Raw genomic sequence first — 22,975 nt, 5'->3', positions numbered from 1 at the left:
ATACTCACTCCTAAAGTTTTCAAGAAGCTTGAGTGGTGCCAAATATAGTCATTCTACAAGCATTTACAATGCAAATCATCAATATCCACATTTGGGCTAATTTTTACTAATAATTCAACACTTCTTAATACTCAAAATTCATTCTTGACTCATATAAAAATATCTATAAGGTTTCTTAGCTTCCTTTAACCCTCATTAACATTATTAAGCTCTTTAATGGTTATTAATGGAAACTATAATGCCCTTACTAACTTTACCATGCGCTCCACTACTTATATTCCTAATCAATTCAAAATCATTTACTTGGAAAACTTTGAAAACCTTAAGATCCTAAGAAAAGATTTCCAAAAATTATTTCACAAATTACTTAAATTATAAAACATTACACATAGCAGAAGCAATTTACAAGGGTCCATTCAAGTCCAAGAAAACATGTGCATTTCAATAAAATTAAGTCAAATTTAGGACCATGTGTCGCGGCTCGTGCCACATACGCCGTGGCATGTGGCACAGAGACCATAGCATGACTCTCTATGTTGTGCGCCACGACATGTGGATACATGCACTGTGGCGCACACACTTGAATTTGCTGTCAAAATGCTGAATTATATATGGGTGCGAATTTCAGAGGTGTGCCATTTTTGCATCCAATGTCTGATTAGGGTGATTTAAGCGTCCACACGAAGCTTGTTTTGAAATCTAACTAATAACACTAATTTTGTTTAAATTTGATATTTCTTTAAAAAATTAGACAATCAAGTGCCTTTTGACTGTTTTATGCCTAAATTTGCCACTCGAACATCTTAATTTAAAACCAAACATCATTAGCCACTTTTTGGGCCTTGATTAAGTCCAAATAGATAATACACACCTGATTGACCATTCATATAGACAATATAACATATATACACATAATTGGCCTGTAAACTGTCCATATCACACATTGGGCCAAATCTTCACACATACTTCAAGTACATCTCATATTCATAAATATATACATTCATCCACTAATCCATTCAATCATTTCACCATTCATATATATATAAAGGGCTAAAGAGTTCAAAACTAACAAACACAACATTCAACAAATTATGCACATGTTTTGAATCTTAAGGCAACCTATACACATCCATAACTAACAATTTACAGATTCATTACACTAATTCTTACAAAAGGCTTAGGCGAGAGATGTCAACTTAGCTTATGTCCTTCCTTTTTGACCTACTAATGCTAAAACCTAAAAAATATAAATAACCACAGATGAGATAAAAATCTCAGTAATCAATATAGTTCATTAAATGTCTATTATCACAAAGAACCATGCCAAAGTGACAAAACTAAGGTAATATCAAATATATAGCAAAGCATGAAGAAATTTCATCTTCTTAAAGTATTTCTACATAAATACACACTAGTATGATCATCTAGCCACTGAACCTCTAATGCTCCCCTACACGAAACTATAGGCTTTACTAGATTAATCACTCATTGATCCGAGCTCACTTTCAGTGGTAGAAATACTCGGCTGAATGTAATATATCCCACCTACGGATTATGATTTTCCTCTTCACATACTTGTGATAAAGGCATCATTGACTCTTAACCTCACCTTAATGGGCACACATAGTTGCCAGACTACCTAAATGTCCTATAATAATAGTCTCATAGTATGCTGTACCAGATTACCCATGGTAACAACCCATATAATGCTGCATCAAATGTCCCATGGTGCCAGCATGACCATATGAATTTTTCACTCACTTCTCCACATACACACATCCCCACATATCCTGGGTGAACTCCCACCCCCTATGATCATGCTCTTTTCATAATTTTCACTACTTTCTTTCATACTTCTATACCATATACTTTCATAACATAACATATATAACATATATATATATATATATATATATATTCATTCATTCAAAACTAAAATTCTCAAACTTTCTTTTCATAAATCCATGTCATGCTAAACTTGTTTTCAATGCCAAATTCATGCATAAAAACCAACTAAATCACAGTTATATAATTACTTTTACACAGTTATAATAGTTAATAAACATAATAAACTATATTATTACCTCAACCCTTCTGTCCAATAAAAAGGGTTACCCATGTAATTTCCTTACTCAAACCTCTCTTCGCTTATTTACATGTCACACACTAGAATCTATATAAAATTGGCATCCAAAGTCAATTTCACTATTAACAAAAAGTGTCAATTATCATAATTAAGCACCTAATCACTATCAATTTCATAATTCACACTCGGTTACACTTATCACAGCTAATTAGCCCTTATTACAAGCTTTAACCTTTACCTAACCAAATTTCTCTCACTATTCTCTCTCTAGATTAGGCTAAATTGTGCCTATAGCTTCAAAGCTTTATCGTTCTGACTCAAATTAGTTACAAAGTACTAGTTAAGTTTCGAATAACCTTTCTATTACTACAGGGTAAGAAATCAACTCCTTAAAAATTTTGAATTCAATTTCTCACTAGTTAAAACTAAGAGAAAATAGGGTAGAATCAGAGGTTAAGGCAATACAAGACTTACTCGATAAGTAAAAGGTTAGAAATGTCGTCCTTGCTCCTAATTTTGCTTGCTCTAGCAGATGTGAGCCCCTTCTCCACATCTGAACCCTTCTCTCTTATTCTTCCCTTCTATTTCCACAAGCAAACATGTCCCAATTAATATGATTTCTACACCATGTGTCACGGTGCATCCACCCTCCACCGCGGCACATGGCACGGTGAGGGGAATCCTCACTATGCTCACACGCTCTGATTTGACGCTCCACTCTTCCACTCATATCTATTCATATAACACTCTAAAGAGTCACTACAACACTTCACTATCCAGAATCCTAATCCCATATTAATACAGGATTAGAAATTCAAGATATTACAAAAACACATTATTCCAACTAACACATTAATAGGGAATTTTTAGATATTTAGTGCCCCTCAACCACCAATCATCATAACTCTATAAATATCAAGTTTCATTAGCTCAATCTAGTCCCATTAACTCTATCTAAGTCAATGGGTTCGGACTCATAACCTATATGGACCAAAAATCACCATTATCAACTAAACCCTAACTTCTACCACTAAGAGAATGGAAGAAAAGAGAAGGATTTAGGTATATGAAGCTTACCTTTAATGTTTATGAACTCTAAAATACTCTCAATAGTCAATTTCCTCAAGCCCTAGCACAACTCTTCAGAATCTCTCTCAAATATCTCTCTTTCTCCTCATTTTTGCGAGCTGCAGCCAAGTTTATTTTTGCATAAAAATGTCTATGCGCTGCAGCGCATGGCATAGAGAGAGCTTCCCCAGGTGTTTCAGCATGCATGCATCACGGTGCTTGATCCACCAGCTGTGGCTCATGGCACATATCTTGCTCTTCAGATTTATTCCTCTTCTCATTCCCGGGTGACCTAATTCTCCTTTGAACCTACGTTTAAGGCTGAAATTAAAACTAAACACACCTGTTAGGCCTCTCTAGCCACACACCTTGCAAATACATTTAATTAATCTAATTGGACTTAATTAATTCAGTTTAAAATTGAGGATGTTACACTAAGAAAGTACTAAGTTTTGCATTAGTGAAATTGAGGATGTTACACTAAGAAAGTACCAAGTTTTGTATCAGTGTAGTATACCAAGTAAAGGCATGGCTTGTAAGGGAGTTAGAAACAGTTTAAGCTTCATATTATTGAAGTTATCATAATTGGCTATCTCCCCACACTGTATGGTGAAACGGCCAATGTGCTCCAATGTGAATTGGTGTCCATTTCCTAAGAATAGTGTGAAGCCTGGAATGCGGTAAACCCTAGGGTAGGGAGTCTTATGGTTTTTGTGATTTGGATATGGCTTGGTGAATGTGAGCTAGCCATTTAGCCCAAGCTTGTATATGTCCTTTATCACTTCTCTAAGAGCATCAATATTAAGCATCAAGTCTCTAAGAGAAGGGTCATTTAAGCACTATGGGGTGAATGCCATGCCTTTTAGGCTACTCATCAAATTTTCCTAGACATAAAAGAGAGGACTATTATAGGGGTTAGTATGCATGAATTGATTTATGTTAAGGGGATTCCTTACTGATGTGCTGCCTCAAGGGCCTGCAATAATGTGTAAAGGGCCTCTAATGAGTTGCCCCCTAAGAGATTCATGGATGGAGCCTGCTTTATCATGTCCTCCTCTCAATGAGGCGACTGTATTTTGCATGCCTTTATGGATAGCTTGCATTATTATCTGTTGGCATTCTCTTTCATGTCTTTTCACTGCTTCCAAAGTGAACTGACTTTCTTCAACTTGCTTATCCATCCAGTCCAAAATCCACTTCAATACCTCTGAGATTGGCTCATTGGACATAATCAAATAATTACAGACTAGTTTGGCATTAAATCTTAATGTCTGACTAGCGCTACCACTGGATACTACAGGTTCCACTTGCCTACGTGGCCTCGTCTCCCCATTGGTGCTTGTCAGGTGTCTGTTATGGCTTGTAGTTATTACACTAGCTGGCTCCCTATTTTGGGTGCTGTCTAGCATTCTAATGACAGGTCCTCCAAGCCCTTCAACTTGGATTTCCAGCTCTATGCTAGTAGAATGGTCCCCTAGCTCATTAGAACCGAGCAGTTGCTTGTCCTTCTTTTCTCTTCTTAGTCTAGGCATCTTAATACACAGAGTCTTATTAGGCATGCCAAAAGATTGTTCACGTTCGAGAAATGAATCAACCAAACCAATCAAAATACCAGGCATGATGTTAAGTCTTAAATAAAATTAGGTTCCTGAGTTCCCTTGCTTCAATTTACCCGGATGCAAAGGTTGAAGTTGAGATAGAATGGAACAAATCTAATTAAATAGTACACTTAAACATGGAGCATGGAGCTTGTAATATTTTCACATTGTCTCTTAGTGATCTTGATATTATTCCTTGCTGCTGTTCTCATATTTATAGTATGTATAGTTTGTCGTTACTTGTTTGTAACTGCCAGCCCATGTTTCTAAAATATCTGTGGATGAGAGTCATGATCCTACAAGATTTAGGGCTCATTGAGATCATGGTTTCATGTGAGGCAACGGTCACTAGTAGTTCCGAGTCTTAAGGGATTTAAGAACCCATGCTTACTTGATCAAATCATTTCGCCCTGATGTAGACCAGCCTCACCCTTATTGGATTACTTGTTGGGCCTAATGCTTTATTCTCTTGGCCTAGTTCCTGCTATAGTCATTGTGTCTTTGAATAGACATTGTTTCAGTTTTAACCCAAACAATAGGGAAAGAGATTCATTTTACATTCTTGTACAACATATATATATATATATATATATATATTATATATGAATCATCATTATTCAATATTATATATTCTTACTCTTTTTTAACTTCAATAAATTATATTAAATATAGGAAGGACATTTTTCTTTCTCAAAATCACTTCTTTTGTTATATATATCTGTATATTTATTGAATTATTCTAGCATCAAATGGGAGTTGAGTTTGGCACACTAAGTTTGCGAAGCTTAATTCTATCTTTCAGAATAATATATGCTTTCTCTTGCAAAGCAGCAATTCTCATCTTCCTAAACCCTCCAAGGTACCGAAAGATTGAAAGAGATGAGTGCGCAAGTTCTTTGTATATGTTGCTAGACAATATATTACGCCAATGATGAAAAATCTAATCAGAATCGAAAAGGTTTAAAGCTTTCGGATTAAACTTTATTTTTCTTCTTTCACTGTCAAGTGATTTTTGAGAATTCTGATCAATTATTAGTCTGTTAGTCTGCACTGCAATCAACCATTATCTCAAGTTGGCTACTACAGCTTAGATTCAGTTTCAAAAGCCTGCCAAAAGATAGCGACTCACTTGACAATACTTAACAAAAGAGTTTTTAAATACTATTAATAACTTCGGCTTGTCACCACACAAAATCCATAAAACCGTGCAACACATCAGATTAATTGCTAGTTATTGAATATTTGATTGAAATGACTAACATTTCTTGTAGAAAGAGTCCATGCTTAAAAACTAACAAGTTGAGTGAAAAAGTTATTTAAACTTATTAAACCACCAATGTCATGAATACAAGTCTAAAAGAAAAGCTCATGTTATATTAACACGTACAAGAGCCTCTTGAACTTACAAAAACCACACTGCACTTGAGACTTTCGGGTGCGGGATTCGTTACATCATCTTATATTTTTTATTCAGAACTTAAGATTACATTCATCAATTAAAATATTCTTCCTGGGCTTCATCAATGTCTTCCTCAATCTCTTTGTCCCCTTCAAAGTCTCCCGGGAACCATCTTAAGGTAACGCCCCTGGCGGTTGTCTGTATGTCTAGTTCGAAGTTTATGAAACCTTTGATAACATCCCATAAACCATATGAATGTTCATCGCATATCACTCTCCTCAGATGCGTCAAATTCATGACGGAGCCTGGCAATTCCTTTATTGGGCAACCCGACATATAAAGATTTCTAAGTTTTTGCAGCTCACCAATGTCGTCTGGTAATTTTCTAAGGCTTATGCAGTGTGAGATATCAAGAAATTTTAATCTCTTCAGCTTTGTGATTGGCTCTGGCATGTCTTTAAACTCATCAGAGTCACTAAACCTAAACTCATCAGAGTAACTAATCCTCAGTAATTCCAAGTTCTCAAGCTTCTCAATTTCTCGGGGAAGTTCAGAAAAGTTGCGGCAAACACTGATGCTGAGCTTCTTCAGGGTAACAATATTGCAAATCTCAGCTGGCAACTTCACCAAATCTTCACAAAACTCAATGTTCAACTCCGTTAGATTTGGCACTGCGTTTGAGAATTCCATGGAGCTGTTTTCAAACGCCGTCTTCACTTCACATTTGTAAAGTGATAGCTTGTGCAAGTTCTTCGATTCCAAGAGACAAGGAACTGAAACATGCTGCAATCTGATTCTTCTGAGACTCTGTAGGAAACGTAGCAGCTCGAAGTTTTTGAACTCAGTGGACCGGCGGAAACCATAATTGATCACTATAAGAACTTTCAGGTTTCTCATATGCTTAATGAATTCCGGCAATGTATACTCTGAGGTCTTGAGATTTAAGATCAGAACCTCAGCCTGAGCTGCTTGAATGTTGCACCAACCTGGAGTAACGGCTTGATCTGCAATATATAGCCTCAATCATGCATACATGGACGAAAAATTAAACAACGATCGAGGACAAACCAAAGAAAAAGAAGTGAACAAAAAAGTTGAAAGAGAGAGAAAAAAATAACAAACCGGTTGATATAGATAATATACGAGCAGCTATTGGTTGCAGAGTTGGTCCCAAGTCATTGATCCTTTGCTGTGGCTGTTCTGGCCACCATTCAGGTCGATCATTTCCATATATTCCAATATCTAATCTTTCCCTCTCGAATGCTTCCTCCTGTTGGCGTGAATATTTGCGAGCCAGATGTCTGAGAATATAATGCTGGGTTAGGTAGTGGTTATCGTAGTAATTGTCTTCATCGCTACCAATTCGCCTGGATATACATGAAATGAGCAATCAAAACCCATACTACTGAGGACAGATCACTAGTAATTTAATAATGATGATGCTACAACAGTATTAGTACGTAAACTAACCTGACAAGTACCATGTCAGCCAAATTCATGGCTGTCAAATGGTAGATGTGGATCATGGCATCTGTGCCGTCCTCGTCTTGTTGGTAAAGTTCGACCCACATGTCGACTAAGGCAGCTACGGGAATGACTTGATTTTGAGGGAATAAGCCAAGGTCCATGAAGAATTTACTGGTGCTTTCAAAATCTCTGGAAATACTCAAGGAACTCTGTAGATGAGCGAACAAGCCTTGGTGACCTTGCTGGGACCATTCTTTCAATAAACGGTGCCAAAATATAATGGGCTTGCCCCGGAGATCAGTGCCAATTATTTTGATCATTATCGGAAAACCTCCACAACCTCTCGCTACCTGCGATAAATTTATAACTCTTGACAAAGGAAACAGACTAGCATTTGCTTCTACAAGGATTTTGTCGCTGTTTATGTATGCATACCTGGCGGAGAGTACTATGGCTGGGAAGATTGTACGAGGTGGTGCCTATTGGCTGAACAAAGTGACTTAAAAGAGTGATCGCGTCGTCCTCACCAAGTAGCGGCATGTGCTCTGCGGAGTTTAAACCTTGGATAGCAGCTCTTGAAGTCACCAAAATCTTCGACTTAGAATTTGATGATATTTCCTTCAAACACTGGTTAACGAACTCTTCTGAGCCACTACTCTCAACGTTATCCAGCACCAGCAACACCGCCTTTCTATTTTCATTTCCATGCAACTCATCTTTTAAACGCTTCACTAGAATATCTCCAGTGCTCTCAATAATCGAACCTACGGACACGAACATGATGTCGTTGAACCAACCTGTTCATCCAAAAAACAATGACATTTTGAATCACTCCTTAACATCGTTTTGCAATTCATTATTATATTTATATATCTATGTAGGACCTCATGAACATGAATTAATGAAACTAGATTCATTATTGGTAAAAAAGATGTCCAGTCCAGTGACAGATTCAGAAAAATTAGTTTATGGGGGGCAAAATTTGTCATAAGATAAATATTAATATTATCACTAAATTAATTATAATTTTTATTAAATTATATTAAATATAAAATTTATTAAAATTAAATGCTATTAAAGAACTATACATAAAATATAAAAATTATAATAACATAAAATTATATATATTAGAATTCTGCTTTTCATTTTAATTAATAAAACTTAAATTTCTTGAGTTTTAATCAATAAAGGTGAGTTCAATAAATAAAAACTTAGTTCATGATCTTTTAAAATTTATGTCATGCATCTAAACTTTTCTATGCCAACATCAGTTAACTCTTTCGTATACTATACTTTTTGTAATAAAATTTTCAATTTAAACCTATAATTAGAGAAAATTATTTTTTAAACTATTGCTCCCTTCTTTTTAGAAATCTTTCTATTTAATGTTAAAATACATAAATAAGATCTTGGTCAAGTAAACTTTTTAAAAAATTAGTGAAATTTTTAATAGGACCACATGAATTTTCTTTTCTTTATTGAGGGGGTAGGGCAGCTGAAATTTTTGAATGGCAGCAAATGAAATATTTAGGGTCATTATATGTATTTTTTTTCTATGCTCGTGAGGGCAGTTGCTCCCTCTATAATACAAGTAGATCCATCACTTTTAACCATTTTACTGGAACCAAGGAAGATAATTAAACCATTAACTTTGTTTAAAAAAATTTTAATTTTTTCCATATATAAATAAAATAATTTTAAATTTATATTATATTCTCTCTCATAATTAATAAATCTAAATATAAGTAATATTAGAAAAATATGATTAATATCTCATCAAGTGCTTTATATTAAAAATGGTTAATTTTTTTAAAAAAAGTTCTTAATAATAAAGACAGATAAATATGTTAGTTTTGTTAACAATACCCTTCTAATCTAATTTGTAAGGTAAATTGTTAAAACGGAATATATAATAATATGTTTTAAATTTGTTTGGGTTAAAAATGGGAAAAAAAAGAAAAAGGAAGGAAAAGGAAAAAGTAAAGGGAGATTTTTATTTAAGGACAGAACATGTGACTCATTTAGAAATCAAACCTAACAAAATCTGAAACTACATTGCAAGGTTAAAAGGTTAAATTAAAAAAATTTTAAAAGACATGGGCAAAATATTCTTCATTTATTTTAAAAAAAAAGGAAAAATTACTAGCCACCATTGCCAAAATACCATTAACAGCATTGAACTTGTTAAAACTTATAATGCATAAAATTATATATAAAATAAATTTTATTTTCAAGCCTTTTAATTATTACATTATTTATTTATCGCATAATATTACTTATTAATTCTTCAATGAACTTATTAATTATTTGACTTTACTTGGTAAATCCCTAACTCCCTTAACAAAAATATTTTACTTATTAATCATATAACTTTATTTGTTAATTTCTCAATCGGACTTGTTAGTACTAATAAAAATTTATTTTAAATTTATTTGGATAAAAAATAGGAAAAGAGAAAATGGAATGAAAAGTGTAACATCCTGATTTTTTATATAATAAAGAAATTGTGGAATTTAGGTTTTGAGAAAAAAAAAATGATAATAATAGGAATTTATATTATTTAAGGTTATTTAGAAATAATATTATGGTTAGGTATTTAATTATGAATTTAAAAATTTAAATTTAAAACCACATAAGCAATATTTAGTTAAGATATAATACATAAATAATTTTTTTTATGTATGTGTTGAAAAAAAAAGAGAAAAGGTAGGAGGAACAAAAAAAAGGGGGTGGAAGGTTGTTGTTTCTAAGTCCCACATTGGTTAGATGAGGGAAGAGAAGAGGTGCCTTCATGTATAAAAAGGAGGGGGTGTGTGCATTAGGAAGCATGAGAGGCTAAGATGCAATTTAGAGAAAATTGCAACTTTTGGCCCAAAGGTTTGAATAATTAAATTCAAACCTATAGTTTTTTTTAATATAATTTTGGGACTCACAATTCTATTTTTATATTATTTTTCTCTCTTCCTCTCACGTTGCTCGGCGTTTTCTCACAAGGGGGATTATTTTCTTTTTCTTCAGGTATGTTCTAACTTTCCTGTTTAGATTAGCATTTAAAAATTTATTTAATTACAAAATTAATTTTATAGTTATTTTCTAAATAATATTAGCTTTCTAGTGATATGATTATTTTATAGGATAGAGTAAATATTTTGATTAGGATTTTTCTATAGGATAGTTAATCTGATGATATGATGGATTAAAAATATAGGTTAAAATTCTTAGGGATATAAAAAATATTATAGAATATTTTTTTAAGGTTGAAACTCATGTTTAAGAATTTTTGAGTTAAAATCTAGATCTATATGGTTGAATATATGTGGAATCTGAGACGTAGGGATAAACCTATGATTATTAAATATTTATTTAAGTATGAATAGGTATTTTTGAGGTTATAGAAAGGAGATTTGAGGCTTCAGAATAATTCTAAAATTTTTAATTTATTTTTGGATGAATTTTTAGAATATAGAAGGATGAAATTGTGATACTAGAAGTGAATTGAGGATAAAAAAAATAGTTCATTAGGGTACAAGAATTTTAGAAAAGAATTTGGAAAGTTAAATGAGGCATAAATCTTAAATTAGTGTTAATATGGACTATAGATCTAAGACTTTCTAACTCTTTAAATTAGAGTTATTTATTTTAATGTAAAATTAATATATAGTATTGTGAAATAATTATGTAGATTATATTGACAAAGATAGTGGTGAAAAAGGAGTTGTGAAGGGGAACTTGTTATTCAAGACACAAGGTAACCATTATTAATGTGTTGTAATGAGTGTGTTTGTGAATGGTTATGTGTTGTTTTGTTGTTTGGAAAAATTATGAATTATTGAAAATAAATACTGTATATACTTATTTGAAATTATTGCCAAGTGGGTTAAAAATTTATTTTTTATTTATCATGATGAGATATTATTGTTCGGATATATTCCTGTTTGGATACTTGAATGATGCATGACTTGTCAGGGTATTTTAATGTATGGTGTTAATGGGAATTTCTGTTCGGTTAATTATTACCACGTGGTAAGCCCTCATTGGACCCAATGAGTGGCGTGTCGCTTGGTCCAACTCACCTTTGGCCGGGTGATTTGGCGTCCGAGCATGGTGAAAGGAGGAGATAAGGTGCAGTCATGCAATTAAATACTTGTTCGGTTTGTTTGAAAATATTGTTGGTTAAATGTTTTGTGTGCCCACTTAGCAATCGCATGATTAGTTACATCCGCATGCATCATTACATATTAATTTTTGGTTACTGGGACTCTTAAGTCTCATTCCCCGTGGTTAATATTTTTACAGGAGCGAATCCGGCCGAGAAAGCACCAGAGGTGTAATTATGGTGTATGAGACACCATCTTTTACGTTGCCTCTTATTTTGAATTATACAATGTATCTTGTGCCAACTTAGGACATATCTTGTCTATGGAGCATGTAAACTCTAATCCTTTTTATTAAATGCATTTATATGTCCAAAAGGATTATGTCTGTCCCTTTTGATTCATGACCTAATTTAAATAACATGCTATGAGGATCATGTCTGTCTCTCATGGTTCTAATTGCTTTTTGAGATATTTTAAGACCTGTGGTATATTGTCTTGGATGTATCATGGTAGAAATTTTTCTACCATGATAAGGGTATGATAAGGGTTTAATGAAAAAAAAATGATTTCTTGAATTAATAATTTGCGAAAAATCAGTTTGTAAATTTGAGGGTGTTACATATTGGTATCAGAGCATCATGTTTCGAGCCTCTATTTTAGTAACACTTATTTAAACTTTTGTTTGAAACTATTATTTGTGTGAATTTAATATGTATTTATTATGTGTGGTGCATTGCATATAGTCGGTTGGCAATATACATTGTCATGGTGCTTCTCATTATATGGCCATTATATAGCTAGGCTAATTTTATTATTTATATCTTGTATCCTTTAGGAGGAGAGAGAAAATGCCTGTTACTCGTGGTAACTCAGGATTCCAACATGAGCACCTGCCACCGCCACTGCCAAATGAGGAGCCTGACTTGGCGGAATTGAGAATGCTTGTAAAAACATTAACAGACAAGGTTTAAGGATACGAACAAGAGTTGACGGAGCTAAAGAGGCAAAAGGTAACTGAAAATGGAGATAGGGCTCATGTTGAGAGTCATGTGGGGGAAGGCAGTTCCTCACATCCTGCCACTCCGAGAGATCATGAGTCTAGAAGGGAGAAAATTAGGCAGGAGGAACAGAGAGCCCCACCGACCATTACTGATGTGTGGGAAACTATTAGGAAGTTTAACCCTCCTACGTTTGATGGTAACCTTAAACCATCCGTGGTTGAGGAATGGGTGAAGAGACTCGAGTCCATCTTTCGAGTAGTCACATGCACCAGCAATCAGAAAGTACAAGTAGCATTAGTGCTCCTAGTGAAAGGAGCAAGAGATTGGTGGGAGACAGCAGGGCCCAGGGATGATTCTACACTCACCTGGGAGGAATTCAAGGAAAAATTATTCAGGCATTACTTTCCATCAGAGTTAAGGTCTGAGAAGGAAGCGGAATTCCATGCCTTTAAACAAGGGAACCTCGATGAGGACACATTCATTGCTAAGTTTCAGGAGTTATCTAGATACTCCACGTACCTGCAGTATAGGGATGATTCCGAATGGAAGGCTAAGCGCTTATTGGAGAAGGCTAGACCAGAATTGAGGGAACAATTGGCTCATCTAGATATCCGAGATTATGATGAAATGTGCATAAAACTACAAGTAGTAGCTCGCAGTAAGAAGGAGGTCGAGAGAGAGAAGAGGGGTTATTCATATAGTAGACCCCCAACCTACCCTCGACCCACCGGAGGCATTATGAAGAAAAACCATCAGGGTTCGAGTAGCTCATGGAACCAAGGAAGGCAGAAGGGTCCTTTTCAAAGGGGCCAAGGACAGAGGAGCTATCATAGTAGTTATCACGGGTCACAGAGGAGCCCAACAGTATCTACCCCTGCCCCGAGTACAGCGAGCTCTCAACAGTGCACTAAGTGCGGGCGTCGTCATTTCGGACAGTGCTGGGTCTGTTACATTTGTGGGAAACCCGGTCACATTGCAAAGTTTTGTGAGGACAACCAGGGCTCAAATATGAAGAACCCTTCCCAACATCCTACTGTCTCTGGTCGTGTGTTTGCTCTTACTCAGGACACCATGAACTCCCCAGATGCCATTAGAGGTAACATCAAAATCCTTTATCATGATATTGTTGCACTATTTGATTCGGGTGCTACACACTCTTTTATTTCTGAAACTTGTGTAAAGAACCTTGATTTGCCTGTGTGTATTTTACCTTTTGATATGAATGTGTCTACTCCTGCGGGAGAATCTGTGAGGACCGCTAAGGCATGCCTTAACCTAGTAGTCGAGTTTAAAAATAGGAAAACAACTATGGACTTAATTATCCTACCACTGAGAGGTATGGATGTAATTGTGGGAATGAATTGGATGGCTGCAAATGGTGCTATCCTAGATTGTAGAGAGAGGAGTGTGTCTTTATCTTCTTTGTCGGTGACCCCAGTCGAGACTCAAGATCATGTTTTCTTGTCGGCGGCGCAAGTTGATAGATGTATGAAGAAGGGTTGCCAGGCCTACATGGTTTTCTTCTCTATCCAAGCTGAGATTGATGAAGGCATGAAGAATATCCCAATTGTCAAAGAATTTGCGGATGTATTTCCAGACGAAGTCTCCGGTTTACCCCCAAAGCACGAGGTAGAATTCTCAATTGAATTGGTACCCGGTATAGGGCCAATTTCTAAGGCTCCTTATCGGATGTCCCCTTCAGAGTTAGCGGAACTGAAAAAGCAAATTGAAGAGCTACTTGAGAAGGGTTTCATCAGACCGAGTGTTTCACCTTGGGGATCTCCAGTCCTTTTTGTAAAGAAGAAGGACGGAAGCCTCCGATTGTGCATTGATTATAGACAATTGAACAAAGTAACCATCAAGAACAAATATCCACTTCCGAGAATCGATGATTTGCTGGATCAGCTTGTGGGATCCGCAGTTTTCTCAAAGATTGACTTAAGGTCAGGGTACCACCAATTGAGAGTAAGAGCAGAGGATATACCTAAGACAGCATTTCGGACGAATATGGGCATTATGAATTCATGGTGATGCCGTTTGGACTTACGAATGCTCCTGCGGTATTCATGGATTACATGAATAGGATCTTTCACCCTATTTAGATAAGTTTGTAGTAGTGTTTATTGATGACATTCTTATTTATTCAAAGGATGAGGAGGCTCATGGTGAACATTTAAGAATCGTCTTGCAAGTTTTGAGGGAACATAAGCTTTATGCCAAATTAAACAAGTGTGAATTTTGGCTCCAAGAAGTAAAGTTTTTGGGCCATGTTGTGTCCAGAGACGGAGTTGCGGTGGATCCTAGCAAGATTGATGCAGTGATGAAGTGGGAACAGCCAAAATCTGTTACAGAGATACGAAGCTTTTTAGGTTTAGCAGGTTATTATCGTCGCTTTATTAAGGGATTTTCGCAAATTGCGATGCCCTTAACTAAGCTGACTAAGAAGGATGCCCCATTTATTTGGACTGACAAATGTGAAGCTGCTTTCCAAGAATTGAAAAAGAGGTTAACCACTACTCCAGTATTGACTATTCCTGACCCTGTGGTGCCGTACACTCTGTACACTGATGCTTCTTTAAAGGGTTTAGGATGTGTTTTGATGCAAAATGACCGAGTGGTTGCCTATTCCTCCAGACAGTTGAGACCACACAAGGAAAATTACCCTACTCATGATTTGGAGTTAGCTGCAGTTGTGTTTGCTCTGAAGATATGGAGACACTACTTGTATGGATCTAAGTTTCAAATCTTCAGTGACCATAAGAGCCTGAAGTATTTATTTGATCAAAAAGAGCTTAATATGAGGCAGCGACGATGGATGGAATTTCTCAAGGATTATGACTTTGAATTACATTACCATCCGGTAAGGCTAACGTGGTAGCTGACGCCTTAAGTAGAAAGACTATTCATGCTGCACATTTGATGGTTCATGAATATCATTTGTGGAACAGTTTTCATGATGTTCCAATAGATGTGATTGAACATCAAATGGCCGCACTCCAGGTAGCAGACTTTGAGAGCAAATTCTGGGAAGATCTCAGAGTCTCACAGCAGAGTGATGACTACTTAAGGAATATAAGGAAGGAGATAGTGGTAGGTAAGGCCCCAAATTTTACCATCTCTGAAGACACAGTGATGAAGTATAAAGGTAGAGTTTGTGTACCTAATGATCCAAGATTGAGGAATATCCTTTTAGAAGAAGCTCATAGGAGCAAATATACAATTCATCCCGGTATAACTAAAATGTACCATGATTTGAAGCGAGGTTGGTGGTGGCCAGGAATGAAGAAAGATATAACTGAATTTGTTTCTAGATGTTTAACGTGTCAGAAGATAAAGATAGAACATCAGAAGCCAGCTGGAACACTGCAACCGTTAGATATTCCAAAGTGAAAATGGGATGATATTTCCATGGATTTCATCACTGGACTGCCAAGAACACCCTCGAGTAAGGATGCTATTTGGGTGATAGTAGACCGACTCACCAAATCAGCTCACTTTTTGGCGATCAAGTTTACCTCTACATTAGAGAAATTTGCTGAGATATACATTAAGGAGATAGTTAGACTTCATGGTATACCCTCTAGAATTGTGTCAGATCGTGACCCAAGGTTCACTTCAAACTTTTGGGGTGCGCTACAGAAGGCTATGGGTACCAGACTGAGTTTTAGCACCGCATACCACCCCCAAACAGATGGACAAACAGAGAGGACGATCCAGACTTTGGAGGACATGTTGAGAGCTTGTGCCATTGAACTACCAGGTAGTTGGGATAATCATTTGCCATTAGCTGAATTTGCCTATAATAACAGCTATCATTCTAGTATTGGGATGGCGCCTTATGAGGCCTTGTATGGAAGGAAGTGTAGATCGCCTTTGTGTTGGACAGAATTAAGTGAGAGGAGTATCATTGGTCCAGAAATTGTAGAGCAAACCACCCAGAAGATTGCAATGATTAAGCAAAAATTGCTAACCGCTCAGAGCCGACAGAAGAGCTATGCTGATAAGAGGATACGGCCGTTAGAGTTTGAAGTAGGAGATCATGTATTTTTAAAGGTTTCTCCAGTGACAGGCATTGGTAGATCCATTAAGGCAAAGAAGTTGACACCTAGATTTATGGGCCCGTATGAGATCTTGGAGCGAATTGGATCTACTGCATATAGAGTTGCATTACCTCCACAGATTGCAGGTATCCATAATGTGTTCCACGTATCACAGTTGAAGAAGTACAACCCGGATCCCTCCCATGTTATTGAACCTGAAGAAGTAGAATTGAGGGAGAATTTGACCTTTAGATCCGAACCGAAGCGAATTGAGGACTTTAAGGACAAACAACTACGCAATAAGACCATCCGACTCGTGAAGGTGATTTGGAAGGGTGGAGCCCTAGGTGATGCTACTTGGGAAACCGAGGAGAGTATGAGGCGAATTATCCACATTTATTTGCTTAGGTACATAGTTTCTATGCTTATCTATTAAATTTTGAGGACAAAATCTCTAAAAGGAGGGGAGAATTGTAACATCCTGATTTTTTATATAATAAAGAAATTGTGAAATTTAGGTTTTGAGAAAAAAAAATGATAATAATAGGAATTTATATTATTTGAGGTTATTTAGAAATAATATTATGGTTAGGTATTTAATTATGAATTTAAAAATTTAAATTTAAAACCACATAAGCAATATTTAGTTAAGATATAATACATAAATAATTTTTTTTATGTATGTGTTGAAAAAAAAAAGAGAAAAGGTAGGAGGAACAAAAAAAAAGGGGTGGAAGGTTGTTGTTTCTAAGTCCCACATTGGTTAGATGAGGGAAGAGAAGAGGTGCCTTCATGTATAAAAAGGAGGGGGTGTGTGCATTAGGAAGCATGAGAGGCTAAGATGCAATTTAGAGAAAATTGCAACTTTTGGCCCAAAGGTTTGAATAATTAAATTCAAACCTATAATTTTTTTTAATATAATTTTGGGACTCACAATTCCATTTTTATATTATTTTTCTCTCTTCCTCTCACGTTGCTCGGCGTTTTCTCACAATGGGGGATTATTTTCTTTTTCTTCAGGTATGTTCTAACTTTCCTGTTTAGATTAGCATTTAAAAATTTATTTAATTACAAAATTAATTTTATAGTTATTTTCTAAATAATATTAGCTTTCTAGTGATATGATTATTTTGTAGGATAGAGTAAATATTTTGATTAGGATTTTTCTATAGGATAGTTAATCTGATGATATGATGGATTAAAAATATAGGTTAAAATTTTAGGGATATAAAAAATATTATAGAATATTTTTTTAAGGTTGAAACTCATGTTTAAGAATTTTTGAGTTAAAATCTAGATCTATATGGTTGAATATATGTGGAATCTGAGACGTAGGGATAAACCTATGATTATTAAATATTTATTTAAGTATGAATAGGTATTTTTGAGGTTATAGAAAGGTGATTTGAGGCTTCAGAATAATTCTAAAATTTTTAATTTATTTTTGGATGAATTTTTAGAATATAGAAGGATGAAATTGTGATACTAGAAGTGAATTGAGGATAAAAAAAATAGTTCATTAGGGTACGAGAATTTTAGAAAAGAATTTAAAAAGTTAAATGAGGCATAAATCTTAAATTAGTGTTAATATGGACTATAGATCTAAGACTTTCTAACTCTTTAAATTAGAGTTATTTATTTTAATGTAAAATTAATATATAGTATTGTGAAATAATTATGTAGATTATATTGACAAAGATAGTGGTGAAAAAGGAGTTGTGAAGGGGAACTTGTTATTCAAGACACAAGGTAACCATTATTAATGTGTTGTAATGAGTGTGTTTGTGAATGGTTATGTGTTGTTTTGTTGTTTGGAAAAATTATGAATTATTGAAAATAAATACTGTATATACTTATTTGAAATTATTGCCAAGTGGGTTAAAAATTTATTTTTATTTATCATGATGAGATATTATTGTTCGGATATATTCCTGTTTGGATACTTGAATGATGCATGACTTGTCAGGGTATTTTAATGTATGGTGTTAATGGAATTTCTGTTCGGTTAATTATTACCACGTGGTAAGTCCTCATTGGACCCAATGAGTGGCGTGTCGCTTGGTCCAACTCACCTTTGGCCGGGTGATTTGGCGTCCGAGCATGGTGAAAGGAGGAGATAAGGTGCAGTCATGCAATTAAATACTTGTTCGGTTTGTTTGAAAATATTGTTTGGTTAAATGTTTTGTGTGCCCACTTAGCAATCGCATGATTAGTTACATCCGCATGCATCATTACATATTAATTTTTGGTTACTGGGACTCTTAAGTCTCATTCCCCGTGGTTAATATTTTTACAGGAGCGAATCCGGCCGAGAAAGCACCAGAGGTGTAATTATGGTGTATGAGACACCATCTTTTACGTTGCCTCTTATTTTGAATTATACAATGTATCTTGTGCCAACTTAGGACATATCTTGTCTATGGAGCATGTAAACTCTAATCCTTTTTATTAAATGCATTTATATGTCCAAAAGGATTATGTCTGTCCCTTTTGATTCATGACCTAATTTAAATAACATGCTATGAGGATCATGTCTGTCTCTCATGGTTCTAATTGCTTTTTGAGATATTTTAAGACCTGTGGTATATTGTCTTGGATGTATCATGGTAGAAATTTTTCTACCATGATAAGTGTTTAATGAAAAAAAATGATTTCTTGAATTAATAATTTGCGAAAAATCAGTTTGTAAATTTGAGGGTGTTACAAAAAGCACAAGTAGATAATGCATCTCTTGGAGGCCGCCACCTTTATCTTTCTTTTTTTTAAGAAAATGATAATAAAATTTCTCTGAAATATATATGAATAATAATTTGACCCCTCAAAATACAATAATTTTACTAAAGTTTTTAAGAATTTTTCTGTCATTAATGAATTCATATAAATGGCCAAATTTCTCTTGTTGAAAATAAAATGATTCACAAGTTTTGTTTCAATAATTACAACTTTTTTCTTATATTTACAATAATGCAACAGTATATTACAACTTTGCATATTAAATTTTTGATTTGCTGTTATATTATTACGAATATAAGAAAGCAAGTTGTGATTATTTAATCAAAACTTGTAAATTATTTTATTTTCAATAAAGATAATTTAATCATTTATATAAATTTATTAATGATAAAAAAGTTCTTAGAGACTTCAATGAAATTATTGCATTTTAAGGAATAAATTATTATTTATATATTTTAAAGAGATTTTATTATTATTTTTCTTTTTTAAAAAAATTTTCTCTCCATATAAAGATAACTAATTTCTAAAGGGCAAAAAAAAGTGCCCTATGTGGCAGACAAACCTGATTTGGATGCTCATTATTATAATGAGGTCTGAGTCATTCAAATTAAAAGTGTGAATGATTTAAATTTAAAATATTATTATATATTACATTTATTAAATAAAATTATAAAATAAATTTAATAAATTTCAGTTTTAATATGGTCTAAATTAATCTAGACTGTATAGAGTAATTTGGATAGTCAATATATATTAATTATAAAAATTTTAATATTAAATTGGATATTCTAAATTACATGTAGACCATTTAAAAATAAAAAAATTATTAAATTATTTTTTAATTTTTATAAATTTTTATTTTAATAAATATAAAAATAAACATATATAATAATACTTTAAATATAGATCATTTAAATTAAAAATTTAGATGGTTCAGATCTAATCACAGGTGCCCATACTATGATGAGCACCCAATCTAGGTATGTGGCAGACTGGGCATTTAGTTTGGTGCTCATCATGTGATGAGCAATGTACTCATCCCCTGATAAGCAATTTCTAAAAGTTCTAGATTCACCAATTTTATTTTATATTTTAGGATAAATATAACTTTTAATTCTTATACTTTACTCACGTTTTACTTTTAGTTTCTATACTTTTTATGTTTTACGTTCCTATATTTTTATTTTTTATTATTTTTAGTCCCTCTAGGAGCAAAATATAAAGACCTTGAAAGGATCTAAAACAATAAAAAATAAAAGTGTAGAGATCTAAAATATTAAAAAAAAAGTATATGGATCAAAAGCAAGATGTAAATAAAGTATAGGAACCAAAAGTTATATTTACCCTATATTTTATTATATATTTATTAAAATATAACATTTTAATAAATCTATTTTATGATCAATTTGGATAATGTAGATTTAATTTAGATAGTCTAATTTAATATTATTTTAAAAATTTTATAATTTGACTATTTAAATTTACTTTGAATCTAGTTTGTTCAGAGTATATTTGGACAGTCGATTTATGAAAATTTATAAAAAATAATATTAAATTAAATTATTCATATTAAATTTTTATTATTTAAATTGATAATAAAATAAATTTATAAAAATTTTATAATTTTTATAATAAATATAAACTAAAAATAAGAAAATTAATTTTATAAATATAGATGGTTTAAATTAAAAATTGGAACAGTTTAAGTGCTTATCACGATCACTCTCAAGTAAGAGAGGAGAACCAAGACTGAATTATTTATATTTAATTTCTTATAAAATTATTATTAAAATAATAATTTATAAAAGTATAAAATAATAAAATTTAAATAATTAACAATTTAATATGAATAATTAGAAAAATGTAGTGAAAAAATAAAATGAATATTTTGTAGGAAATAAAATTTGAAGGATTCAAGCATTGATGTAATAATTAAAAATTAGGAAGAGGATGACTGGCAAAGAAAGCAGAATGGTCAACCCGAAAAGAGAAGGGCGTTACCTCGGACATCCTTATCACAACAGAGCCGTTGAGCGAAGGTGGTCTTCCCGGAGCCGGCAAAACCAGTCAAGTTAAGGATGCTATCACGCCCTTCCATCATGAGGCAAGCCTTCAATTTTTTCATCAATGGAGCATTCAGTGGCAGTGTAGACTCTGAGATTTTGTCAAGATCGCCACTCCTTAGTATTTCTGGTTGCCCAATGTCACGATCGGTCTGATCTGCTGCCTTCGTTTGCAGCAGGCAGAGGATCAAGAGCAGATGCTTTGAATTCTCCAACGGCAACCGCTCCGATAAGAAATCTTTCATCTTCTTGTCTGCTTTCTCGAGTTCCTCCTGGTAACATGGCGCCAGGCAGCAATAACACCACCATTGAATTTGAGAGTAGTTGAGACGAGCTTCTCGCAGTTGTGTCATCGCCTTCCGTAGTTCCTCTGTTTTCTCCGACGGGATGTTCGCCTTCCTGGCCAGTTCTTCAAGTTCCTCAAACTCTGGACTCAATTCCTTCTCCTTCGCCTTCAGGTTTTGAGCTGTGCTCTCGTGCTTCACACCCTTCTCCACCTTCTTCCATAACTCCTTGAATAAAAGCTTCAAAACAAACGCCTCTGCTATCATCTGTACCTTCTGCTCCAGAAACCCAGACTCCGACACAGTGCATAGCTGATAGCCCCCTCTGGCTATATATTTGTGTGCTTGCCCATCTTAGAGTCCGCATTCGATGCATCTAGTATACGACGGGTTGACCAAGACCTCCTATTTTATTTTGAAATTATCTCTACTATTCATTTATAAAAATAAAATTTATAAAAAAATTTAATATTAAATCGAATTATCTATCTACATTATTTTTGTATTGTACATATTATAATTGAATAGTTAATTTATAAAAATTATAAAAAGTTTTAATATTAAATTAAACTGATTAAGTTAAATATATACTGATCATATTGGTGATCAATATATTTATTAAAAGTATATTTTTATAAATTTTAATTTAATAAATATTATTTTAAAAATTAATTTAAAATAAATGATAGAAATTATTTTCAGAATAAAGTGAAAGATCCAAATCAACCAATGGACTCAGTGATGAGCACAGAATTTGGACTTTCATCTTGTTCCTAATTGGTACCTGATCATTACAGGGGTGAGTGGTGAGATTTATATCATTGAATAGTTCAGATTTAAAATATTATTACATATTTTTATTTTATATTTATTAAAATAAAAATTATAAAATTACTCCAGGTATACTGTGCATGCAGAATATATATAAATAATCAATATATATCAATTATAAAAAATTTAATATTAAATTAAACTTTATAAATTGAATCTAAATCATGTTAAAAATAAAAAAATATTAAAATTATTTTATAATTTTTATATTTTATTAAATATGATATATAATAATATTTTAAATTTAAACCGTTAAGATCAAAATTTGTATATTCCAGATCTCAATGAGCACCAAGAGGGAAACCAGT

The 22,975-nt window shown here is 33.6% G+C and overlaps 1 protein-coding gene and 2 long non-coding RNA genes across 3 annotated transcripts; 2 read left to right on the top strand and 1 right to left on the bottom strand.

The window, feature by feature from the left end:
- Positions 1-5,967: 5,967 nt before the first annotated feature.
- On the bottom strand, positions 5,968-22,176 carry LOC129290545 (putative disease resistance protein At5g47280). The gene is made up of 5 exons (XM_054927338.1): positions 21,491-22,176; positions 8,054-8,415; positions 7,622-7,968; positions 7,274-7,518; positions 5,968-7,155 (listed from the first exon to the last, which is right to left on the bottom strand). Exons 1-5 carry the CDS (start codon positions 22,101-22,103, stop codon positions 6,245-6,247), a joined length of 2,478 nt encoding a protein of 825 aa, XP_054783313.1. The 5' UTR covers positions 22,104-22,176; the 3' UTR covers positions 5,968-6,244.
- LOC129290547 (uncharacterized) lies at positions 11,096-12,090 on the top strand. Its single transcript, XR_008588443.1, has 2 exons — positions 11,096-11,366; positions 11,915-12,090. It is a non-coding gene; the product is annotated as an uncharacterized LOC129290547 (long non-coding RNA).
- Positions 18,353-19,228, top strand: LOC129290546 (uncharacterized). Its single transcript, XR_008588442.1, has 2 exons — positions 18,353-18,505; positions 19,053-19,228. It is a non-coding gene; the product is annotated as an uncharacterized LOC129290546 (long non-coding RNA).
- Positions 22,177-22,975: the final 799 nt, after the last annotated feature.

The sequence above is a fragment of the Prosopis cineraria genome, unplaced genomic scaffold (genome assembly GCF_029017545.1).
Source record: "Prosopis cineraria cultivar Desert tree isolate PC_DT_omini unplaced genomic scaffold, ASM2901754v1 PC13, whole genome shotgun sequence".
Lineage (NCBI taxonomy): Eukaryota > Viridiplantae > Streptophyta > Magnoliopsida > Fabales > Fabaceae > Prosopis > Prosopis cineraria.
Note: the sequence above shows the minus strand (reverse complement) of the source record. Positions and strands in the feature narration are given on the sequence as shown.

Bases quoted from the DNA above. Each gene is read 5' to 3' on its own strand.
- LOC129290545 (XM_054927338.1), bottom strand. From the start codon at position 22,103: ATGATAGCAGAGGCGTTTGTTTTGAAGCTTTTATTCAAGGAGTTATGG. The intron at 7,969-8,053 runs GTATGCATACAT...AATTTATCGCAG, and splicing joins GCCATAGTACTCTCCGCCAG to GTAGCGAGAGGTTGTGGAGG. The intron at 7,156-7,273 runs GTTTGTTATTTT...TATATATTGCAG, and splicing joins TATATTATCTATATCAACCG to ATCAAGCCGTTACTCCAGGT.